We start from the raw sequence: 22,465 nt of genomic DNA, 5'->3' as shown, positions 1-22,465 counted from the left end.
TAATTGAGGCACATTATAGTCAAGACCATGTACATCTAAGTTATATGCCAGGCACTTCCTTTGCTCTTCAAAACTATTGGGGTGACAAGTTTCATTTTGAAATTTTTTGTTGTTCTTTGACAATGGTGGCGCACATGCTTTTAATCCCAGCACTTTCTGAGGAAGAGGCAGGTGAGTTCTGTGAGTTCAGGGTCTCTGTGAGTTCGGGGCCAGCCTGGTCTACAAAGAAGTTTCAGGACAAGTCAGAGCTACAAGAGGAGACCGTCCTAAAATGCCCCCCTCCCCCATCCCATATGGATCTCTGTGAGTTAGACTGGTCTGAAGAGCTAGTTCCAAGACAGTCAGGATTACAAAGAGGAACCCTATCTCAAAAAACCAAAATGTTTGTACTTTGACAGGGTTTCAGGTAGACCAGGCTAGCCTTAAACTCACTGTATAACCTAGGATGCCTTTGAACGCCTGACCCTACCTCTACTTCCCTGAGTGTTAGGGTTATAGGAATATGCACCATGTCTAGTTTTGAGGGACAAGAAACAGAGTATTGCTGTGTTGTCCAGATTGGTCCTGAAATTGCAGCTCTGGAGCTGAGGAGATGGTACAGCACTGAGGAACACTTGCTAGACAATCACAAGGACTGAGTGCAGACCTGGGCCCTATGCGAACAAGCATATAGCCCCAGCTCTCAGAAAGTGGGGCAGAGGAGACAGGGAGGATCAAAGGAACTTGTTGGCCCCAAGTTCAGATGGAGACCCTGCCTCAAAGGAGTAAGAGGGCAGTCTGAGAGAGCACCAAAATGCCTGTGTTAGCCGCCCTGGACACCCAAACACACTTGTGACACTTACAAGCACACACATAGATTACAAGTAAGTGTAAATCTGAAATTGCCTCTCAAATACCCAGGAGCAGATGGGACTGCAGGCAAGGACCACCACCACCACCACCACACCTTTCCAAACTAGCTTTGTTTTTTGAGGCAGGGTCTCATTCTGGAGCTCTGGATAGCCCTGGAACTCACTTGTAGATCAGGCTGGCCTCAAACTGCCCACGTTCCACTCTCCCAAGTGCTGGGATTAAAGGCAAAAAACAAAAATAGTTTTGTTTTGTGGCACAGTAATCTGTCCTATGTAGACAGGAACTGTATCAATCAGGTTATCTGGATTTCTTAAATAAATAAATAAATAGATAGATAGATAGATAAATAAATAAATAGCAAAGTCTCATAAACCCAAGCTGGCCATGAACTCATGATGTTAACAGTTGACAACCTTAAAGCTGGCTGGCTTGGAACTCACTATATAGAACATGCTGGCCTCAAACTCACAGAATTCTACCTGCCTCTGCCTGAGAATGTTAGTTCTTAAGTTATAAAAAGTATCCACTGTCTGAAGGTTCTTGCCCCCGGGACTGAAGATCAAAACTCATGGCCCAGGCAAGTCCTGTGTAACTAAGCTACATACATACCCAGCCTTATGCACTGTCTAGCTGTTGTTTCATTTTGTTTTAAAGGCAGGGTTCCTCTTGCCATAGCCTTTTTGTTTTGTTTTGTTTTGTTTTTGTTTTTTGAGACAGGGTTTCTCTGTGTAGCTTTGCGCCTTTCCTGGAACTCGCTTTGGAGACCAGGCTGGCCTCGAACTGACAAGAGATCCTCCTGCCTCTGCCTCCCGAGTGCTGGGATTAAAGGCGTGCACCACCACCATCCGGCTGCTATAGTCTCTTAACTAGAATTACAAGCATGAGCTACCAACTGTTCCCAATGCTGTTCCCATTGATTCTTACCAGGGACAAAGGATGTTAGGAGAACGCACCTGTTTCCATGACTTGTGTAAGTCAAGATGTACCAATTTATGCCCAAACAGGCATGTACTTCCAGTCTATATACTGTGTTTCCCTCACGAGCTCACTCACCCTGCCCCAGGTTATAAGCATTCCAAAGATTTAGCCTTGGCTTTTAGAAAGGGTTGTTTAAGACAGATCCAGCTGTGGCCCAGGCTAGCCTCAAACTATTTAGGTAAGGATAACATTGAACTCCTGATCCTCCTGCCTCCACCATCCAAATGCTAAGAATAGGCATGCGTTCCTGCAGGTCTTTATTTAAGTTGTCTTAGTCTGCCCTGTACTTACACTCACTCCTAAGTGATGGTGGCGGGCACCTGTCACCACACCTAGCTACTGCCGTTCTTTTAAACCTTTCTGAGCGACGTCTGCACTAGCAGACAGAGCTGCTATGCAGCTAACTGATGCCCTCAATGTGCCTCACAAACACTGAGGGTCTGGAGCCAACGGGGGATAGTGGTATAGAGATATGGGATAGAGAAATGCCAAGCAACTTTCCTCAATCTAAACAAGCTTCTGACTGCTCTCACATGAGCACCTGTCTCACTGACTCAAGCTCAGTCAGTTACTTTTGGGTCTTCTTACTATGTACATCAAACTCAGCATTCATGAGTTGGTGAACTCTGGTCCAGGGACCAGATCTTGCTCATGGCAAGTTTGCGTATAGGCCAAGAGTAAAGAATGAAGTTTTATGTTACAGATAAATGGCTGTGCAGAAAGTAAGAAATAATACATGCTACCTTTGAAAATAACAGGAAATGCCCATTAGAGCACCCACTAAGAGAAGCTTTATTGAAACTAATTGATATGTCCCTTGTTTCCACTGCTTCAATGACAGAGCTGTGAATCTGCAACAGAGGCCATAAGGCCCACTCAGCATTAATCACTTTCTCTCTGCCCTTCCCCCCACCACACACCATTTTGCTTGTTTGTTCCTCGATGTCCTGGAACTCACTCTGTAGACCAGGCTGGCCTTGAACTCAGAGATCTGCCTGCCTCTGCCTCCAGAATGCTGGGACTAAGGCTGCGCCACCACTGCCTCGCTCTCTCTGGCCCTTTAACAGGAAAGTTTTGCTAACCCCAGAGTAAATCACAAAACCCAGAAATCCTTTGATGGGGCTTTCTTATCTTTAACCTTTACGTGAACAGAACCAGCCACAGGTCAGGTTCTTAATATCTCACAACTGGGCTAGAGAGATGGCTCAGAGGTTAAGAGCACCGACTGCTCTTCCAGAGGTCCTGAGTTCAATTCCCAGCACCCACATGGTGGCTCACAACCATCTGTAATGAGATCTGGCGCCCTCTTCTGTATACATAATAAATAAATAAATAAATCTTTAAAAAAAAATCTCATAACTATACGATAATTACAATCTTGTCAATGTTTTCATTTCCTTCGGTCCTATCCAAAAACGTTCAAAGATTGCCTATGAACTAGAGGAATAAAATCCACAGTCCTGTTTCTTTACCAAGACCTACTGGCCTTCTGGTACTGGCCTACTGGGTGGCTCTTAACCTCTTTCCAACCTACTTTCCACCAACACTCAACACAATCTTTTCCTAAAGGTCCCTCTGTTCCTAACCAATAATAATCTCTATTGCATCTATCAAGACTTTTAAAGTCATTCATGAGCTCCCTCGCCAGCTGCCCTGTAGAACTTCCTTAGGGCATTCAGTAGCCTCCTCCCCTAACACACACACACAATGGCATCTATATGAAACTAAAGGCTGGAAAACAAACACCTTGCTTATCTGTCCTTATGTCTCTGTGCAACTCACTGCTTAGTATATAACACCTAAAGGTAAACATTTATTAGTATACATTTTCTTTTCCCTGAAATACACTCAGCTTAGGAGACTTATTTCCATGGTATCCTATTGATAGCTACATATAAGATATACTCAGCCAGACGATGATGGCGCACGCCTTTAATTCCAGCACTCGGGAGGCAGAGGCAGACGGACCCAGCCTGGGCTACAGAGTAAGTTCCAGGACAGGCTCCAAAGCTACACAGAGAAACCCTGTCTCGAAAAACCAAAAAAAGATATACTCAATAAATAGCTGCTGAATACTTTGAATGAGGTTGTCTCAGTGAAATACTGAAAACAGGATTCACTGTGTATCTTCTCTTTGCACCCAGCCTTCCCACTCCTTATCCAACCAATATTATAACCCAGAAAAAAGGGACCCTAGCCCACTAACAGCCCTACCTCCTCAGGGATCCAATTCAATCCCTCCCTAACTCCCAAACACCCCAACCTACACAGTCCCCATCAAACCCACTGAACTAGTCTGTGCCACTCAGGAGGTACAGCTCAATAAACTTCAACTGTGTGTGTCTCTCTTTTGTTTCTTATTTGAGGCAGGGCCTACGAAACCTTGGTTGGCCTGGATAAAGCTCGCTATGTAGACTAGGCCGACATCAAACTCATAGAGATCTGCCTACGTCATTCAGTCTCCAAGTCTATACATCTTGATCCCTGCATCTAGTCACTTGGAAGCAAAGTCATGAATACAAAAAGACAAACTATAGGGCTGGGAAGACAGCTGGGTTAAAAGCACTAGCTGCTCCTGCAGAAAACCCTGATTCAGTCACCAGCATTCGGAGGGTGGCTCACAACCTTCTGTAACTCCAATCCCAGGAGATCTGATGCCCTCTTCTGACCTCTGTAGGCACCGGGCACAGACACAGTGCACAAGCATGTGCAGACAAAACATGCATACACGTAAAATAAAAAATAGTATGGGGAGTGGTGGTGGCACAAGTGGGGCTCAATGAACAGAGCCTCCTTTACAGAGCCTTCAGCAGAGACCTTCAGGTCACATTTGTCCCATTCTGCTCACCTTAAATCTTCGAGCTAGAAATTTATTCTTGATCTCTAGAAAATTGCCACGATTCATTTCCCCCTTGAAAGGCTCATTGAGGATGGCATACCGTGGGTCATTCTGGATATCCTGCCATCGGGCATAGCCATGGCTATTAGGGAAGTGCTCAGGAAAATCAAAAGAAACAAGAGCCTCAGGCTAAAGCCTGCACCTAGACCCCGGTCTGGACTCCGACAAGGATACTTTATAATGCCAGCCAGCAGCCAGTAGTCATGCCGGCGGTGCCAGATCTCATACGTCTTCTTGGTGACTGTGGCTGCCCGCTCCTCGTTCTGCCAGAGGGAGTGCAATTCTGAGAAGGAATTGAGAGGAAGGTTGGTGAGTGGAAAAAAGGCAAACACCTGTGAGAATTTAAAAAACCACTTAGGTGTGCAGGCAAGGAGGAGCACACCATATTCTACAGACTGAGCCCCAGGCTAGCCAGGACTACATAGTGAGACCCTGTCCCCAAAAACCCAACGACAAAAACGAAAAAAAAAAAAAAAGAGTTATCTTTGTCCCGTCCCCCATCCATCTCGGTATGGTCCAGTTCTAGCTCCCTAACACAGAACCCAGAGGGCAAACAACCAATCATAGCACGTCCCACTACACACAGGCTTCACCTCAGGTCCCCATTCCCATACCAGTGAAACCCCCGTCTGCAATGTTGAACATGAAGCGCTGTTTGACGTTTTTCTTCTGCTTCTCATCACTAAGATCCTTGGGGGTTTCTCCATTCTGAAGCATTACCTCCTTTTTCTCTTCTTCCTCTTTCTTCTCTTCTGCAGGATGTGACAACGAAAAACATCAGCCCAGTCTGAAACCCACGACTCTAGCCCTTGTCCACAGCACTGCATGCTCCACCTGTCTGCCTCCACCTCCACACTCAGGTCTCCTAGACCCAGGGAAAGGGGCCAGCTCTCTAACAACTATATTTGGGAACAGTCAGTCATTTATCTTGGAATAAGCTGTCTACAGTAACAGGTAATGAAGTGGGGGTGGTGATGTGCTTGCTTCCGGTTTTAGTCCAAACAACAATCAGCTTCTGTACACACTGACCTTTGTCTTCCACCACGATAGGGGTCAGGTCTATTGCAGACTTCTCCTCTACCTTGTCTGTCTCAGCAGAGCCTAGAGAGAAGAAGGCACTGAGAACACCCTGAAGAAAGACCAGCTGCATTCTGCCCGCCCCCCCCCACACCCCCACAACTGCAACAGTGTTACACGTCCACACTGCTATGAAGAGAGTTTACAGACGTCAGAGGCTAGGATAATTTCGAAACAAGGGTCCCAGGTTATCACTTCTTCCTGGTACTCCAGAAGCCTAGCAGAAGTCTAGAACTACACAGCAACCTGGAGTGCCTATAGGAAATCCGTGTGTACCTTTGGGCTCCACCTCCATAGGCTCCTCTGTCCTCTCCTTCACCTCTGCCTTCTCCACTTTCTCCTCTCCCTCAGGAGGCTCAGCAGGAGCCTTTTCATCCTCAGGGGCAGGGGCAGGAGCAGGAGCAGGGGGCTGTGCACCCTGCAAAGGAACAGAAGACAGAAGGTGAGGCAAATGGGCCTGGATCTCAAGAGACATCTGATGTCAGCACAGCATCCAGCCCCCTCTCTCTCTTACCTCGGCAGTCACCTCAGGGGCTGTAGACGTAGGCTTCACCTCCTTCTCTCCTTCTGTGCTCTCTTCTTCTTTAAGGCTATTCTCCTCTATTTTTATCCCATCCTCTGCAGACCAATGGAAGACAATCAATTAGGAAGGCCCTAGATCAGAGGTCATGCTGTTTGTCTCTTCCTAAATTGTCCTCTCGTGCCTTTAAGAGCCAGCCCTATTCTTAGGACAGCCCTCCTGAACGGAGAGGGAAATTGATGTGTGTCCTGCCAGACTGCCCTGTTAAGACTGAGCACAGGGGAGCAGAAAAAGGCCCAGGACACATGTTTTAAAAAGGACAGAAATGACATGGCAGGCACTCACCAGCAGGTGGCACAGGTGCAGGAGTATTGGGCTGTGTGTCCCCTGGTGTGGAAGGGGTCGGAGTCTTTGGAGAGGGTGAGCCTGGCTGAGACATTTTCTTGCTTTCCTCTACCTCAGCCAGTTCGGGCATGCTCCAGCGCCCGTTCACATGCTCAAACTCCTGAACCTATAGCAAAGGACGGCAAGGTCAAGACTCCTTTCCAGATGTGGGTTACTTTCCTATCGGCCCCCAGTTTCTCTAGAAATCTTTATAAATGAAAACAGGCTTGGGGCTCACCTTTTTTCGAATCAAGGACATGACACCAATCCTAGTAAGAACGTGCTGCCGAGACAGGCCTTCACGGGGGACACCATCAGCAAAAGTTTCCGCCCCATCTGCCCCAGGCTCACATAAATGCCGCATGAAGAGTGACACATAAGCCCTGTGGGAAGGGAGAGGACACAGTTCAACAGAGAGCCTGTCACACGGTTGCTGGCCATAACATGGCTCCATCACAAGGTAGGGCCTACAGGGCCCTGGAGTGCTGGTCTCCAGACCCACACTCTAACCCAAGCTCTTCAGGGAAGCCAGGAACACAACTCTCAGAAACAACAGCTTCACCTGCCAACTACAGCTAGCAACACCCCTTTCCTTGAACAACATGGGCTAGGCCCTGGCTCCAACTGGTATGCCTAGCCCTCAACTTACTTAAATTCTTTCTCTGACTTGCCTCGAAGATCTCTCACAAGCCACTGAGTGGTAAAAGCATCCTGAGGTGGCATGCCATATCGCATAATTGCATTAAGAAATGCTTTTCTCTGACGAGCATTAAAACCAAGTACCTAAGGAAAAAAAGAAGCACCATAAGAGGAAGCAAGTCTCCTCCCACCAAAGACCCACTGTGCGGCCTTCTCTCACCCCTTCACCCCACTATGGGATCATACGGTACTTACTTCAATATTTCCACCAACACGGGCCAGCAGAGGAGGTAATGGCTTATCTTTATCATTCCGCAGGCCCTTGCGACTGGGCCTGCGGGGAGCTGGAAGAAGAGACAGTGAGTGAGTGACACTGATAGGACAGGGAACAAATGAACAGCCACAGAACTGGCAAGATGGCGCCACTCTCACCTTCTGATCGTTCATCAAAGTCTTCATCACCTTCCTCTGAGGCCACTGAGTAATCGGACTGGTTGTCGGACTGGTCGTCCTGCCAATCTGGAGGGAGAGAGGGCAGATGAGCGGGGCCCACTGCTCTAGTGGAACGGCCCGTGGGTGGGGGGCGGGGCCGGCCACACACACCTCGGTCCTCCTGGGAGCCATCATTGTAGTTGACCTGTTTACGGATTCTTTTTCCTTTGCCCAGATTTCGGGCTAGATCTTCTTGCTGCTGCTCATAATGGTGCCGCAGCAATTTCTCCCAGTAGTCAGGATCCACACTTTCTTCCTGTTTTATGATTTCCCGTTCTACCTCCTCTTCCTCCTGGGACAGAGGGAGGGCCAGGACTCAGGGGTGCTGAAGTCAGCACCACCAGCTACCCCTGGTCCTCACAGTTCCCATTCTGCTAGCTCCTTTGCACGGCTGGACTTGTAAACACTCGGTGTGCCTGCTTGAACCTAAAAACTTGGAAGAAATTTAAGAGACAGGACATGGCTCCTCAAAAGGTTATGTGTAGATTAGCAGTCAGCCTGATTGAAGAAAAATGTGAGAAGGAAAAGTATTATGACGAAACAGAATGAGACACTGTGCAGCTTCTATCCCTTCCTACTGGCAACACCCAGAAGCAGGAGAACAAAGAGGAAGGTTAGCACCTTAGCCGGAAGGATGGAGGGCTTCCCAAAGACTGCAAGAGATCTTCAAGACAAACAGGCCAAAAAACATTCTGATCTTAATTAACCTCAGAAAAAATTATCAGCTGCTTGAGAAATTAAAACACACACACACACACACACACACACACACACACACACACACACACACCCCTTTCCCACATGTATACATACAGAAACACACTCAAATATTTTCAATAGCTCTCCAGGTTTTGAGGAGTTTATTTTGTTTTCTGAACAGGGTTTCTCTGTGTAGTCCTGGCTGGCCTTGAACTCATGAAAAGTCATCTATCTACCTCTATCTCCTGAGTGCTGGAGATTAAGGCTTGTGCCACCACTGCCCAGTTTGGATCTCCAAGTCTTAATACCCAAGTACAGATTCTTTTCCCCTTGGACACTTCAGAAATACTGATTACATACAAATACTGGGCTGAGTGCTTGCTCAGCATACACAAGGCCGTGGGTTTGACCCCCGGAATACATAAACCATGCATGGCAGCATGTGCCTATAATATTAGCCCTTGAGAAGTACAGCCAGAAGAATCGGAAGTTTAAGAACAACTTTAGGGCTGGAGAGATGGCTTAGAGGTTAAGAGCACCGACTGCTCTACCAGAGGTCCTGAGTTCAATTCCCAGCACCCACATGGTGGCTCACAACCATCTGTAATAAGATCTGGTACCCTGTTCTGTATACATAATAAATAAATAAATCTTTAAAAAAAAAAAAAAAGAACAACTTTAACTACAGTGAAGTCAAGGCCGGCTCAGAATATGTGAGACTATGTCTCCAAAAAAAAGGGAGAAGAAGCAAAACCCAAGTTCTTCATGACAGAGTAAAACCATTGTTCACAGCCTGAGTACAAATAACCTAAATGTCAGAGCTGGCCCTGGGACCCACATCAGAGAGAACCAACTTCCTGCAACTTGTCTTCTGTCCTACACACATGCACACGCGCATGCACACACACACTCAAATAAATGTCAAAAGAAACAAACGAAATAACTACACAACTAAATTACAGAATAGACTGGTCATCTCTAATGAAAGAAAACAAAATCTAAGACTATGAAACTCAGATACCCAAAAGTTATAACTGCCTTTAAAATTTTTTATTTTAGCCAACTGGTGGTGGCGCACGCCTTTAATCCCAGCACTTGGGAGGCAGAGTAAGGCGGATCTCTGTGAGTTCAAGACCAGCCTGGGCTACAGAGCGAGATCCAGGATAGGCACCAAAGCTACACAGAGAAACCCTGTCTCAAAAAACAAACAAAAAAAAAAAAAAAAAAAAAAAGTTGATAGAAGAAATTTTCATTTTAGTATTTTTTTTTCATGCATTGGTATTCTGCCATGGGCGCCAGGTCCCCTGGAACTGGAGGTGCAAATAGCTGTGAGCTGCCATGTAAGTGCTGGGAACTGAACCTGGATCCGCTGGAAGAGCGGTCAGTGCTCTTAACCACTGAGCCATCTCTCCAGGCCCCCATTTTAGTATTTTTAATTTTATATATATGTTTTGCCTGCATGTTAAGTCTGTGTGAGCCTGGAACCCAAGGAGACTAGAAGTCAGCATCAGAACCTTTGGAACTGGAGCCACAGATGTTTGTAAGCTGATGTGTGTGTATAAAGAATCAAACTCTGAAGAACAGCCAGAGCTCTTAACTGCTAAATCATCTCTCCAGACACTCCCTCCACTATTTGTTATATAACTCCCCAGCAGAAAGACAGACAGACACACCCCAAGCATGGTGGCGCACACCTATAATCTAAGCATTTAGAAAGATGAAGCTGGAGGATCACGGTCACCCTGGGTAAGACAGTTACACACAAACCCATATGTACATATTATGTATGCGTATGTATGTATATAACACACATACACATACACATACACACACACACACACACACACACACACACACACACACACACACACACACACACACACACACACACACACTGCTCTCGAGTCAAAGTGAAAACAATTGTCCCCAGAAGAGAACTAGGCAGGACGGGGTGGAGGAGAGATTTTTTTCTTTTGGATTTTGAACCATGTTGCTGTATGGCCTGTATGCGAATGGAAAGTGGTGGAGCCTCCATGGTACAGACCTGGGAAGAAGAAGTCAGGTCACTGGAAACATGTATTGAAGGAGATACTAGACAGCAGTCTGTTCTCTCTGCTTCTTTACTGCCCTCTGAGCACTTTCCTCAGTACACATGCCCTGTTAGGATAGTCCTGTTGTCCATAAGCAACAGGACCTGACTATCTACACCAAAGCTCCTAAAAGATGTAAGACAAAACAAGCTTTCTTATCCTTTTCCCTCCCAATCTGGTTTTTTGAGATAAGGTCTCACTTTGTAGACCCAAGAGGCCTGGAACTCACTATGTAGACCAGGATGGCCTTGAACTGTTTGCCTCTGCCTCTTGAATGCTAGGATTAACAGCATGCACCACCATGGTGGGCTCAGTTTTTTCTAAATTGATCATCACACACCTATAAACTCAGCACTCAGGAAGCTGAGGGAGAAGAATTGAGCCTGGAATTGATTTCCAGGTGAGAGCACGTTACAGTGTGACCTGGCCGTTAAAATAAAGTTTTGTGCACAAAGTTACAAGCCTTAGCTCTTTTTTCTTAGCCAGTACAGAAGCTGAGGCAAGAGAACCAAAAGTTCAAGGCCAGCATGGGCAATTTATAGAGGGGCTGGGGATATGGCTTGGCTGGTAAAGTGCTTCCACAGCATGCACCAATTCTTGGATTCAATTCTCAGCACCACATACAACCATTTGTGATGACAGATGCCTGTAATCCCAGCACCTGGGAGGCAGAGGGAAAAGGGTCAGAAGATCAATGTCATTCTTAGCTGCCTAAATTCTATCTTGGGATACATAAGACCCTGTCCCAGGTGGGCAGTGGTGGTGCACACCTTTAATCCCAGCACTCAGGAGGCAGAGGTAGGCAGATCTTTATGAGTTTGAGGTCAGCCTGGTCTACAGAGTTAGTTCTAGGACAGCCAACCCTGTCTCAACAAAAATAAAAAGAACCTGTCCCCAAAGAAATTTTTAAAGTACACAGTACCATGCATAATGAATATACATAATAAAAATTTTAAAAGAAAACTAAACAAAAATTCTTTTAGTACGAATGAATGTAACTCAGTAGCAGATTAACTGCTTAGCCCCGGGTTCCATCCCCAGCAACTCCACCTTCTGATTAAAAGGTCTAAAAAGAAATAAATACCCAGGTGTGGTGGTAAATGCCTTTAACCCAGCACTTGGAGGCAGAGGCAGGCAGATATCTGTGAGTTCCAGGCCAGAGCTACATAGTGAGGCCCTGTCTAAAAAAGGAAAATAAAGTAAAAAGCAATAACAGGCACTAACCAGAGAAGACCACATATACTTGCATAGTCACTATCAAAGATCGGCCCTAACACGTGCTGTGACAGGCAACTGCTTCTACAGAATACTCTCTGCTACTGTAAGGAATACGACCTCCTACAAAAACCGCAGGTTTTGGTTGAATTTACTGCTGACTTATATAAAGTTTCCCCCCAGTTACACATCCCCTACAAACGAGCTGGTAAAAAAGCGCAGTGTACTTTTCCACGTGCACAAAGCTCAGGTCCAATCCCCAGCACCACATATCAGATGTGGCAGTTACACATGTGGCATAGGCCTGTCATCCCAGCACTCTGAAGGTAGAGGCAGGAGGATCAGAAACTCAAGGTCATCCTCGACTACACAGTGACTTCCAGAACAGCCTGAGATATAAGGGACCCTGTCTTAAAATCCAGAAGACAGACAGACAGACATTGTGGTTCACATGTATAATCTTACACTTGGGAGGCTAAGGTAGGAAGACCATGAGTTCAAGACCAGCCTGGGATACATAGGGAGATCCTGTCTCCAAAAAATTGCAATAATAAACTGGGCGGTGGTGGTGTACACCTTTAATCCCAGCACTTGGGAAGCAGAGGCAGGTGGATCTCTGAGTTCGAGGCCAGCCTGGTCTACAGAGCAAGTTCCAGGACAACCAGGGATACACAGAGAAACCCTGTCTTAAAAAAGAAAAAGAAAAAATTTTTTTCTTTTTCTTTTCTTTTTTTTTTTGTTTTTTTGAGACAAGATTTCTCTGTGTAGTTTTGGTGCCAGTCCTGGACCTTGCTCTGTAGACCAGGCTGGCCTGGAACTCACAGAGATCCACCTGGCTCTGCCTCCCGAGTGCTGGGATTAAAGGGCAGTCCACCACAGCCCAGGAAAAAAAAAATTAAATAAATTAAAAAATAATAATAATAAACAAGGAGGAAAGAAAAGTCCCCATGAGTGTTTGATTTAGGACCCTTCAAAAACCTAACCTAAACTAGGTGGTGGTGGTGCACACTTTAATCCCAGCACTTGGGAGGGAGAGACAGGCAAATCTCTGTGAATTTGAGGCCAGCCTGGTCTACAAAGGGAGTTCTAGGATTCATGCAACACAGGATGACCAGGGCTGTTACACAGAGAAACCCTATCTCGAAAAACGGGAGGAAAAAAAAAATAAAAAAACAGCAAAAAAAAAAAACCAAAAAAACAACTAACCTATCAGGCAGAACTGATCTTATAGCCCTATGCAAATCACTAAAAAAAAACCACAATAATCCTGCTAATCAAGATCTGCTAGACAAGGGTAAGGATATGAGTCAGCTGGACAGAATGCTAGCCCAGCATGCAAGGAGCTTTGGGTTCAATCTCCATTACCAAGTAAACCAGGCCTGGTGGCCCATAGTGTCAGCACAACAACTTGGAAGATGGAGTCAGGTTATTCTCAGATACACAGTAAGATCCAGGCCAGTCTGGGATATCTGAGACCCTGTCTCAGAAATAAAATAAAACAAAAAAATAGTAATAAAAATTCTGCCAGATAGTCAGACATGATATGGTGGCCAGGAATGGTAGGTGGCACATGCCTGTAATGCCAGCACCTGAGAGGTAGATGCAGGAGGATCAGGTATTCAAAATCAGCTTAAGCTACATAGAGTTCAAAGCCAGTCTAGGCTTCAGCTAAAGTAGCACCCAGGCCTGTAATCATAGCAACTGGGATGTTGGTGCAGAAGGATCCAAAGTTTGAGATCTATGCTGAATAACAAGACTTTGTTTAAAAAAGAAGGGGGGAAAAGGCTATACTATCAGAAGACAGCAAGAGCATCATCATTCTGATGAGAAAGCATGGTGAAGACATCAAAAATCCATGCCAACCCAACCCTTCGTCAAGTGGTTTAAAGGGAACCAGCAAAGAAAGCAATGTTTTTAAATTACTTAAGGGAAGAAATGTATTCCAAAAACCTCACACATTCTCTTTTGGTAGTTTTTGCTTCTTAGTGTAAAAGATCAAAGGGGGAAAAGGAAAAAGGGAAGAAGTCTCACCTTTGAAAAAAAAAAAAAACAGCTCGTTATTAAAGCATGTATCCATCTGCTTTTTCTAAGGTAGCATTCAAAAAGGTGTATGAAGAATTAATAAGATACATAAAAGTAAGACTCTAGGATTAGAGTCTATGCTGGTCTATGTGAGTCTATGTGAAACCTGGCTGTGTAGTTCCTGACAGTCAAGGCAAAGATGAGAATGGAAATTGAGCATGTTACATTCTTTCTTTTCAAGGCAAAAAGATGTTTTCCTGTTGTTTCAAATATCATCATGATCTCAATTCCAATTTTCAGACCAATCACCAAGAACAGCATTGCCTTGGACTCATACTCACCCCCATTTCTTCTTCCCGTACCACATACTGGGCCACTTTGAATGAGCTCAAATACTCATTCATGCCCTGCAACTCTGTGTCTTCGGTCTCATCCTGGTTTCGATCCAGCAGCCGTTCAATGGCCTTGTCATCATAATGGATGACACTGCTGTCTTCTCCCTCTTTGTTATCTCCGCCTGTCAAGAACCAGGAACCCACAACCCCCAGTCAGTTCAGCTGCAGTAGAAAAAGCAGTTCCCAGCCAGGTGGTGGTGGCACACGCCTTTAATCCCAGCATTTGAGAGGCAGAGGCAGGAAGATTTGAGTTCGAGGCCAGCTTGGTCTACAAACTGAGTTCCAGGACAGCCAGGGCTACACAGAGAAACCCTGTCTTGAACAACAACAAAGGGGGAAAAAAAGGGAGGAAAAAGCAGTTCCCATGGAACCCCTGCTATCAAAAGTACTTCCCTACCCTCTGAGAAGCCAAGTTCCACCCAAACTTTAAGCTTCTGATTAGCTCACCCCCATCTGTGGCTTCATCCTTGAATAGTTCCTCAGTGCCAAATTTGAGGATGTCATCGAGCTCCTGTTTGGACATGGAGCCGGTCTTGGAGCCCAGGCCAGGGCGCACCACCAAGTGTGTCAGCATCATCTTCTTCTTTGCCACCTGTGTGATGCGCTCCTCCACTGACGCACGGGTCACAAACCGGTAGATCATCACCTTCTTATTCTGCCCAATTCGGTGGGCTCTACTAAAGGCCTGGAGTTGATCAAGCAAACCGGCAATCTTATGTCCTACTGACTTTCACAGAAAAGTCATACTAGACAGAAGCTGAAGCTAGTCTTCCCATAAAATCGCCTTTGCAGCTCTCCCTCCAGACATCAACCTCTTATCACATTACCCAAACTAGGTCTATAACTAACCCCAATTCCCAGGCTCATAAGATAATGACCTTCAAAAATAAAAGAGAAAAAGTCTGTTGTTTCACTCATACTTAAATTTCAAATCATAGAACCCCCTTCTGCAGAGTGGGGACTGCTGGGACCTCCTAAAGCTGCTACTCTACTCACCTGAATGTCATTATGGGGGTTCCAGTCAGAGTCATATATGATAACTGTGTCAGCAGTGGCCAGATTGATCCCAAGGCCCCCAGCTCGAGTGGAAAGCAAGAAGCAGAACTGTTGAGCACCCGGTGCTAAGAAACAGAAAACACCATGAGTTCTCTACTGAATTCCAATAAATAAGTACAGAAGGAAGGTAAGAAACAGCTTATAAAAACACCAAACAATTGTCATAAAGGATACTGAAATCAGCATCAAAGTTTACAAACAATATTAGCATAATCTCAAGTATCTGCCTCAAGAGATGTATGAATTTCAATGAGAAAAGTAACTTTACAATGGAGAATTTTAGCAGACATCACCTCAACCAAGTGACTAATAATCACCAGAAAGGATAAATGCAAACATCACACACAATATCACATGTGACATTTGTGTACATGTATTTTTCAAAAAAGAGGCTCTATATGAAATAACTGACCAGAAATTCCAAGTATCAATACCATGAAGGAAGGCGGGGGGGGGGGGGGGGTGGGGGGGGGGGGGGGGGGGGGGTGGTGGGGGGGGGGGGGGGGGTGTGTGTGTGAAATGTCAGTTAAGAAACTTCCTATGGGGCTGGAGAGATGGCTCAGCAGGTAAGAGCACTGACTGCTCTTCCAGAGAATACGGGTTCAATTCCCAGCAACCACATGGCAGTTCACAACTGTCCATAATTTCAGTTCCAGGGGATCTGACACCTTCATACCAATGCACATAAAATAAAAGTTTAAAAAAAGAAGAAGAAGCTTCCTATCTAACTACAGTGTAGAGTAGGATCTAATTGTGCACCGGGGATTCGACCCTCAAACAGAAAGAGAACGTTAGAGAAAAATGGGCGACACTCAGTCAGGATCCACAGTTCACCTGACAGCATGACTCAATGCTAACTTCCTTCTGCTGGCAACTGTACCATGTTAGATTCTGTTTTGTTGAGTTTTTTGGGTTTTGTTTGTTTTTTGAAACAGGGTCTCATGTAGATCAGACTGGTCTTAAACTCTGGATAGCCAAGGATAACTGAACTTCCTGTCTCCACATGTCTCCGCTTCCCCAGTGCTGAGATTACAGTTATGTGTCACGACACTTTATGTAGGCTGGGGATGGAATCCAGGGCCTGGTGCATGTTAGACAAGCATTCTAACAGTTGAGTTACATCCCCAGACAACCCCATGTGTGTGTTTGTGTGTCGGGATATGGGAGTGCGCTCTCCAGCACCCACATGGAGGTCAGAGGACAAAGCCAGTCTTCCCCTTCCATTATGTGACTCCCAGACACAGAAACTCAGGTAAACAAGCTTGGCATGTCTACCGACTGAATGGCTCACTGGCCTTTTAAAAAGGGATTTTTAAATTACATTTATTTTGTGTATGTACATGCACGTGCACACATGTTGTCAGAAGACATCTTGCAGGAGTTGGTTCTTTCTACCTTATGGGTCCCAGGATAGAAATCAGAGACATGCTTGGTAGCAAGTACCTTCGCCTGGTAGTCATCTCACTGGCCCTTTTCACCCACTTCCAGACAGGGTCTCCGGTAGTCATGAGATATATCCTTGAATTGTTTTTATTTTTATTTTATTTGAGACAGAGTTTCTCTGTGTAGCCCTGGCTGTCCTGGAACTCACTCTGTAGACCAGGCTGGCCTCAAATTCAGAAATCTACCTGCCTCTGCCACCAGAGTGCTAGGATTAAAGGCGTGTGCCACCACCACTCGGCTATTTTTAAATATTTTTTCATCTTCATTTTGTGTGCGCTCCTGTTTTGCCTTCATATGTCTGTGCACAGCATATGTGCACTGCGGGGAGAAGCCATAAAAGGATGTTGGATCCCATGGAACTGGAGTTAAGGAGTTATGAGCTGCCATGTGGGTGCTGGGAATCAAACCCAGGTCCTCTACAACAGCCAGTGCTCTTTCCAGCCCCACTGATGTACCAAGTGCTGAGATACATGCATATGCCTCAAGCACTCAAGTTGCTATTATTAAGAGCAGCAGGCTAACTCTGTTTTTTTTACAATTTTTAAGTCTAAAATATTTTAAATAATCAGGACTACATAGAGACACCCTGTCTCAAAAAATAAATAAATATGGCGCACGCCTTTAATCCCAGCACTCGGGAGGCAGAGGCAGGCGCATCTCTGTGAGTTCGAGGCCAGCCTGGGCTACCAAGTGAGTCCCAGGAAAGGCGCAAAGCTACACAGAGAAACCCTGTCTCGAAAAACCAAAAAAAAAAAAAATAATAAAATAAATAAATAAATAAAAAATAAAAAAAAATAAAATAAACCTAAATAAAATTTAAAGGTTGGGGGAAGGTGTAGTTGTATTTACTGAGACAGACGAGTCTTATTTGAGCTTCAACAAATCTGATCCTCGGGGTTGGAGAGAAAGAGCGTTCTCGGCTCACAGAGGACCTAGGTTCAGTTCCTATCAGGTAGCTCATAACTCCAGGCACCTCTTCAGGCATCTGTACATACATGATACACAGACAAGTAGGCACACAAACATGCATATACAAATAAATTTAAAGCCGGGTGGTGGTGGCGCACGCCTTTAATCCCAGCACTCGGGAGGTAGAGCCAGGCGGATCTTTGTGAGTTCGAGGCCAGCCTGGGCTACCAAGTGAGTTCCAGGAAAGGCGCAAAGCTACACAGAGAAACCTTGTCTCGAAAAATCAAAAAATAAAAAATAAAATAATTTTAAAAACAAAACTAATCTGATCATTCTTTCAGCCTCAGGATATAACAAGGTTAGAGAAAATGCCCCCCTTTTAAGCAGAAAGAACAAAGACTCCAAGGGGAAGGTCAGAAAAATCTCTTAGATATAGTCCAATTCCTTCTTCAAAAGCTTTACTCCTCCCCATCAATGACCAAGACCCCAAGAACTACTGAGAAAACAGGCGCACAAGAACAAGCTGGGGTACTGAAGAGATGGCGCAGCAGTTAGAGCACTGGCTCTTCCTCCAGAGGACCTGGATTCATTTCCAGTATCCACATGGCAACTTACAACCAGCTCTAATTCCAGTTCCAGGGGATCCAATGCCTTCTTCTGGCCTCTACAGGTACTATACGCCTATGGTACATAGATACACATGCAGGCAAAATACCCACACACAAAATAAAATATAAAAAACAAACCAGTGGGGCCAGTGAGATGGCTCAGCAGGTAAAGATGTCTTGATAACCTGTGTTCAATCCCCAGGATTTCACATGGTAGACGGAGAGAACCAATTCCTATAAGATTTCCTGTGGCCGGGCAGTGGTGGCACACACCTTTAATCCCAGCACTCGGGAGGCAGAGGCAGGCAGACTGTGAGTTCGAGGCCAGCCTGGTCTACAGAGTGAGATCCAGGACAGGCACCAAAACTACATGGAGAAACCCAGTCTCAAAAAACCAAAAGATTTCCTGTGACTCCTACATCTGTGCCATGGTGCACAAGTGTGTAGACACAGTTGCAAGCACATGCACACTTTAAAAGAGAATAAAGTGATAGTTCCAGAAACACAAGAAAATGGGGTCAGACAGAAGGCACAAGCCTTTAATCCTAGCATTTAGTTAAAGACAGGTCCACCTCTACATTTGAGTCCAGCCTGGTCTACACAGTTCTAGACCAGCCAAGGATATGTAATGAGACCCTGTTGCTTTTACAGAAGACCTGAGTTCAATTCCCAGCACCCACATGGTAACTCACAACCCTCTGTAACTCCAGTACCTAGGCACACACACAGTACACATACTTACATGCAGGCAAAACACTCACACGCCGGGCGGTGGTGGCGCACACCTTTAATCCCAGCACTCGGGAGGCAGAGCCAGGCGGATCTCTGTGAGTTCGAGGCCAGCCTGGGCTACCAAGTGAGTTCCAGGAAAGGCAAAAAGCTACAGAGAAACCCTGCCTCGAAAAACCAAAAAAAAAAAAAAAAAAAAAAAAAAAAAAAAAAGAAAAGAAAATGATTGCCTGGAAATATGCCACTCTTCTCTTACCATTGAAGCGGTCAATAGCCTCCTGACGCATGTTCCCAGTGATCCCACCATCAATACGTTCATATTTATAACCTTCATGTTCTAAAAAATCCTCTAGCAAGTCCAACATCTTGGTCATCTGTAAAAAGGAACAGCTTAATTATAGAGCTGTCAGGTGATAACTCTCCTCTCAGTCCCGAGAGCTGTCCCACCACTGTCCCCAAAGTTCTAGGTGGGCCCACATACCTGGGAAAAGATGAGGACCCGATGCCCTCCCTCCTTAAGGTTCTTAAGCATCTTCTGTAGCAGCAACAATTTCCCAGATGCTCTGATTAGGGCACTGCCATCATACATGCCATTAGGCATCTTAGGGGCTTCCTGGAGACAGAAGCAAAGGAAAGTGTATTAAAGAAGCCCACAAGGAGGAGTTAGCAACCCAGGAGGACAAAGAGGTGGCACAACTTACCATTGCCGCCACAGGGAAGAGGTAAGGGTGGTTGCAGCACTTCTTAAGATCCATCACCACATTTAGCAGGGAAACCTGGTTGCCACCACCTCGAGCATTAAGGGCTTCAAAATTCCGTGTGAGAATATACTTGTAGTACTTCCTACATGAACAAGATGCAAGGCCAGGTTGGACTCCAGTCTTTAAATGACTAATGATGCAACCCAGCAGCCTGAGGTCATCTTGCAACCTTCCTCACTGTGGAGCTAAGCTAACAAGCACTAGCCACGCGGTCGTTCTGTTAAGACACTGGAAGGTGTAACTAAGAACTACAAACTCCAGCTCCCAGGTCTCAAGTTTCTTCAGGCCCTGCCTGCTCCTGTCACCAGATGCCTAGGAGCTATATGGGAGAAACCCTTGGCAAAATGGCAGATGTCTAACTGTATTACAAGACTGCATTTGTGCTTCTCCACTTCACACTCACTTCTGCATAGGGCTCAGCTCCACACGCACTATCAGTTCTGTCTTGGATGGCATATTCTTGAATACATCAGCTTTGAGCCGCCGCAACATATGAGGCCCGAGCATGTCATGTAGTTTTTTAATCTGGTCCTCTTTAGCAATGTCAGCAAACTCCTCCAAGAAGCCTTCCAAATTGCTTCAGGAAAAAAAGAAAGTCGTTGGAGAGGGAGAAACGAAGGAAGGAAAGTACTACAGGAGATGGGCAACAAGAAGAATTAAGATAATCATGGACTGACTATGATAAACACACTTACTGGAATCTCTCAGGGGTGAGAAAGTTAAGCAGATGAAACAGTTCCTCCAGGTTGTTTTGTAATGGAGTCCCAGTGAGCAACAGCTTGTGCTGTAGTGAGTAACCATTCAAAACTCGGAAGAACTGGAGAAGAGAGATGAAATTCAAGAAATCAGGGCACCAATGTATCTCTACAGAATCCCAAGCTGTTTCACTGTCCAGTGAAATTAAGTCTCTTATGGCTGGTATCATTCTTAAAGGCCTGACCAGAAGAGAACTGCTACCACAGGTAAGGAAGGAAACAGACCATTGTTCCTTTCTTCTCCACTTAGGTTTCTTTCAAAGAGATGATGCTCCCAAAAGACTAAAACTGGAGACTATCACCTCCCTCCCTTCTCACCTTAGACTGATTGTTCTTCAGACGATGGGCTTCATCCACAATAAGGCAGGCCCAATCAATAGAACCTAAGATGGCCATATCAATGGTGATCAATTCATAGGATGTCAGCAGAACATGAAATTTCACAGATGCTTCTTTCTGCATAAAGATGAGTTGATTATTCATTACTGGTCCACTCCTCCAATATCAGCACAGCCAGGGACAGGTGGGCTTTCCCTGCTCCCAGAGTTACCCTTCTGCCTTACCCAGAGACCTGGTGAGGCAGCAAACTAAGCCCAAAGCAGTGACTCCCTCTCAAACAGTATCCTCTTCCTCCCCACACTGGGATACCTTCATTCGAGAGGCCTTCTTGCCACCACGAATGGCATTGTCTTCAAAGGAGAACTCATTCTCCCTGATGATAGCACGGCTGTCCTTGTCACCCACATAGGTTACCACGTACATATCGGGAGCCCACATCTCAAACTCTCGCTCCCAGTTGATGATGGTAGAAAGAGGAGCACTCACTAAGAAGGGGCCTTTGGAATGACCCTAGGAGGAAGAAAGAAGGCAGAATCAGGGCTAAGAGCCCTTCACCTTAGTGAAGCTGAGGTCTGACACCTGCAGCCCTGCCCCCCATCGCTCTCCTTTACAAAAGCTGCCTGACCCTCTCTTTCCAAACATTAACGGCCCACCTTGACAATGCCAAACTCATCCACCAAGACTTTCCCTACCACTAAGTCCACCCACAGTTCTGCTGACCTCAAAACACATGCATTCCATATCCCCCAGGACAGACACACTAAGTCTACCATGGCTCCACTCCCATAACAGTCCCACGGTAGAGTCTCTCACTGGCTAAGAGCACAGGCTACTCTTGCAGAGGACCCCCGTTCAGATCCCAGGACCCAGATGGTAGCTCAGTGTGTAACTTCAGTTTCAGGAGATCGGACCCCCTCTTCTGGCCTCCACAAGCACTGTACACAGGTGGTGCACAGACATTCATGCAGGTAAAACACCCACACAAATACAATTTTAAGGAAAAAAAAATTTCCACTACCAGACCTGTGTCTTCTTGTCCCTCAGCAGTGTTCAGAGTGAAACTACCTTCTTCCCTTCCTCCCTCTCCTCCAAGTACAAGAAAAGAATACAATCACAAAACACCCACACAAACACTAACATCTCTGCCATTCTTACCTCCTTGTAGAGGGAATAGAGAAAGACTGCGGTCTGCACAGTTTTCCCAAGGCCCATCTCATCAGCCAAGATGGTATCAGTACCCTGAGCCCAAGAGAAGCGCAGCCAGTTTAAGCCTTCCATTTGGTAGGGGTGCAAAGTGCCACCTGTGGCATCCAGGTACTCTGGCTGTCGCTCATACTTCACTGTTGGCTAAAGGATGCGAGAGAATACAAGAGCTGGTAAAGAATTGAGGAAGACAGTGGCTACTTCCTCCTTCACATGTCCTCACTAGATTTTTCCCCTGGAAGCTAAAAGAAAAACAACAAAACCCTTAAAGAAGCCAGGCACAGTAGCACCTGCCTATAATGCTCCTACTTCAGAAGCTGAAACTGAAGAACTGAGTTCAATATGAAAACCAAGGGCTGGAGAGGTGGCTCAGGGGTTGAGAGCACTGGCTGCTCTACCA

General features: G+C 45.7%; 1 protein-coding gene and 1 non-coding gene across 2 annotated transcripts in view; both read right to left on the bottom strand.

The window, feature by feature from the left end:
- Chd4 (chromodomain helicase DNA binding protein 4) overlaps positions 1-22,465 on the bottom strand; it is a 37,311-nt gene that overhangs the window by 2,461 nt on the left and 12,385 nt on the right. Inside the window, 23 exon segments of the mRNA XM_052719377.1 lie at positions 4,679-4,811; positions 4,904-5,012; positions 5,344-5,481; positions 5,759-5,830; positions 6,083-6,224; positions 6,321-6,424; positions 6,672-6,837; positions 6,949-7,093; positions 7,360-7,493; positions 7,605-7,693; positions 7,782-7,868; positions 7,953-8,133; positions 14,209-14,384; positions 14,710-14,947; positions 15,259-15,383; positions 19,264-19,381; positions 19,489-19,620; positions 19,709-19,850; positions 20,172-20,345; positions 20,464-20,585; positions 20,842-20,979; positions 21,172-21,372; positions 22,018-22,209. Coding sequence (XP_052575337.1) covers positions 4,679-4,811; positions 4,904-5,012; positions 5,344-5,481; positions 5,759-5,830; positions 6,083-6,224; positions 6,321-6,424; positions 6,672-6,837; positions 6,949-7,093; positions 7,360-7,493; positions 7,605-7,693; positions 7,782-7,868; positions 7,953-8,133; positions 14,209-14,384; positions 14,710-14,947; positions 15,259-15,383; positions 19,264-19,381; positions 19,489-19,620; positions 19,709-19,850; positions 20,172-20,345; positions 20,464-20,585; positions 20,842-20,979; positions 21,172-21,372; positions 22,018-22,209 — 3,258 coding nt within the window.
- On the bottom strand, positions 6,496-6,631 carry LOC128100222 (small Cajal body-specific RNA 11). Its single transcript, XR_008214734.1, has one exon. It is a non-coding gene; the product is annotated as a small Cajal body-specific RNA 11 (non-coding RNA).

Source organism: Peromyscus californicus, unplaced genomic scaffold (assembly GCF_007827085.1).
Source record: "Peromyscus californicus insignis strain IS unplaced genomic scaffold, ASM782708v3 Scaffold_6__1_contigs__length_162567912, whole genome shotgun sequence".
NCBI lineage: Eukaryota > Metazoa > Chordata > Mammalia > Rodentia > Cricetidae > Peromyscus > Peromyscus californicus.
Note: the sequence above shows the minus strand (reverse complement) of the source record. Positions and strands in the feature narration are given on the sequence as shown.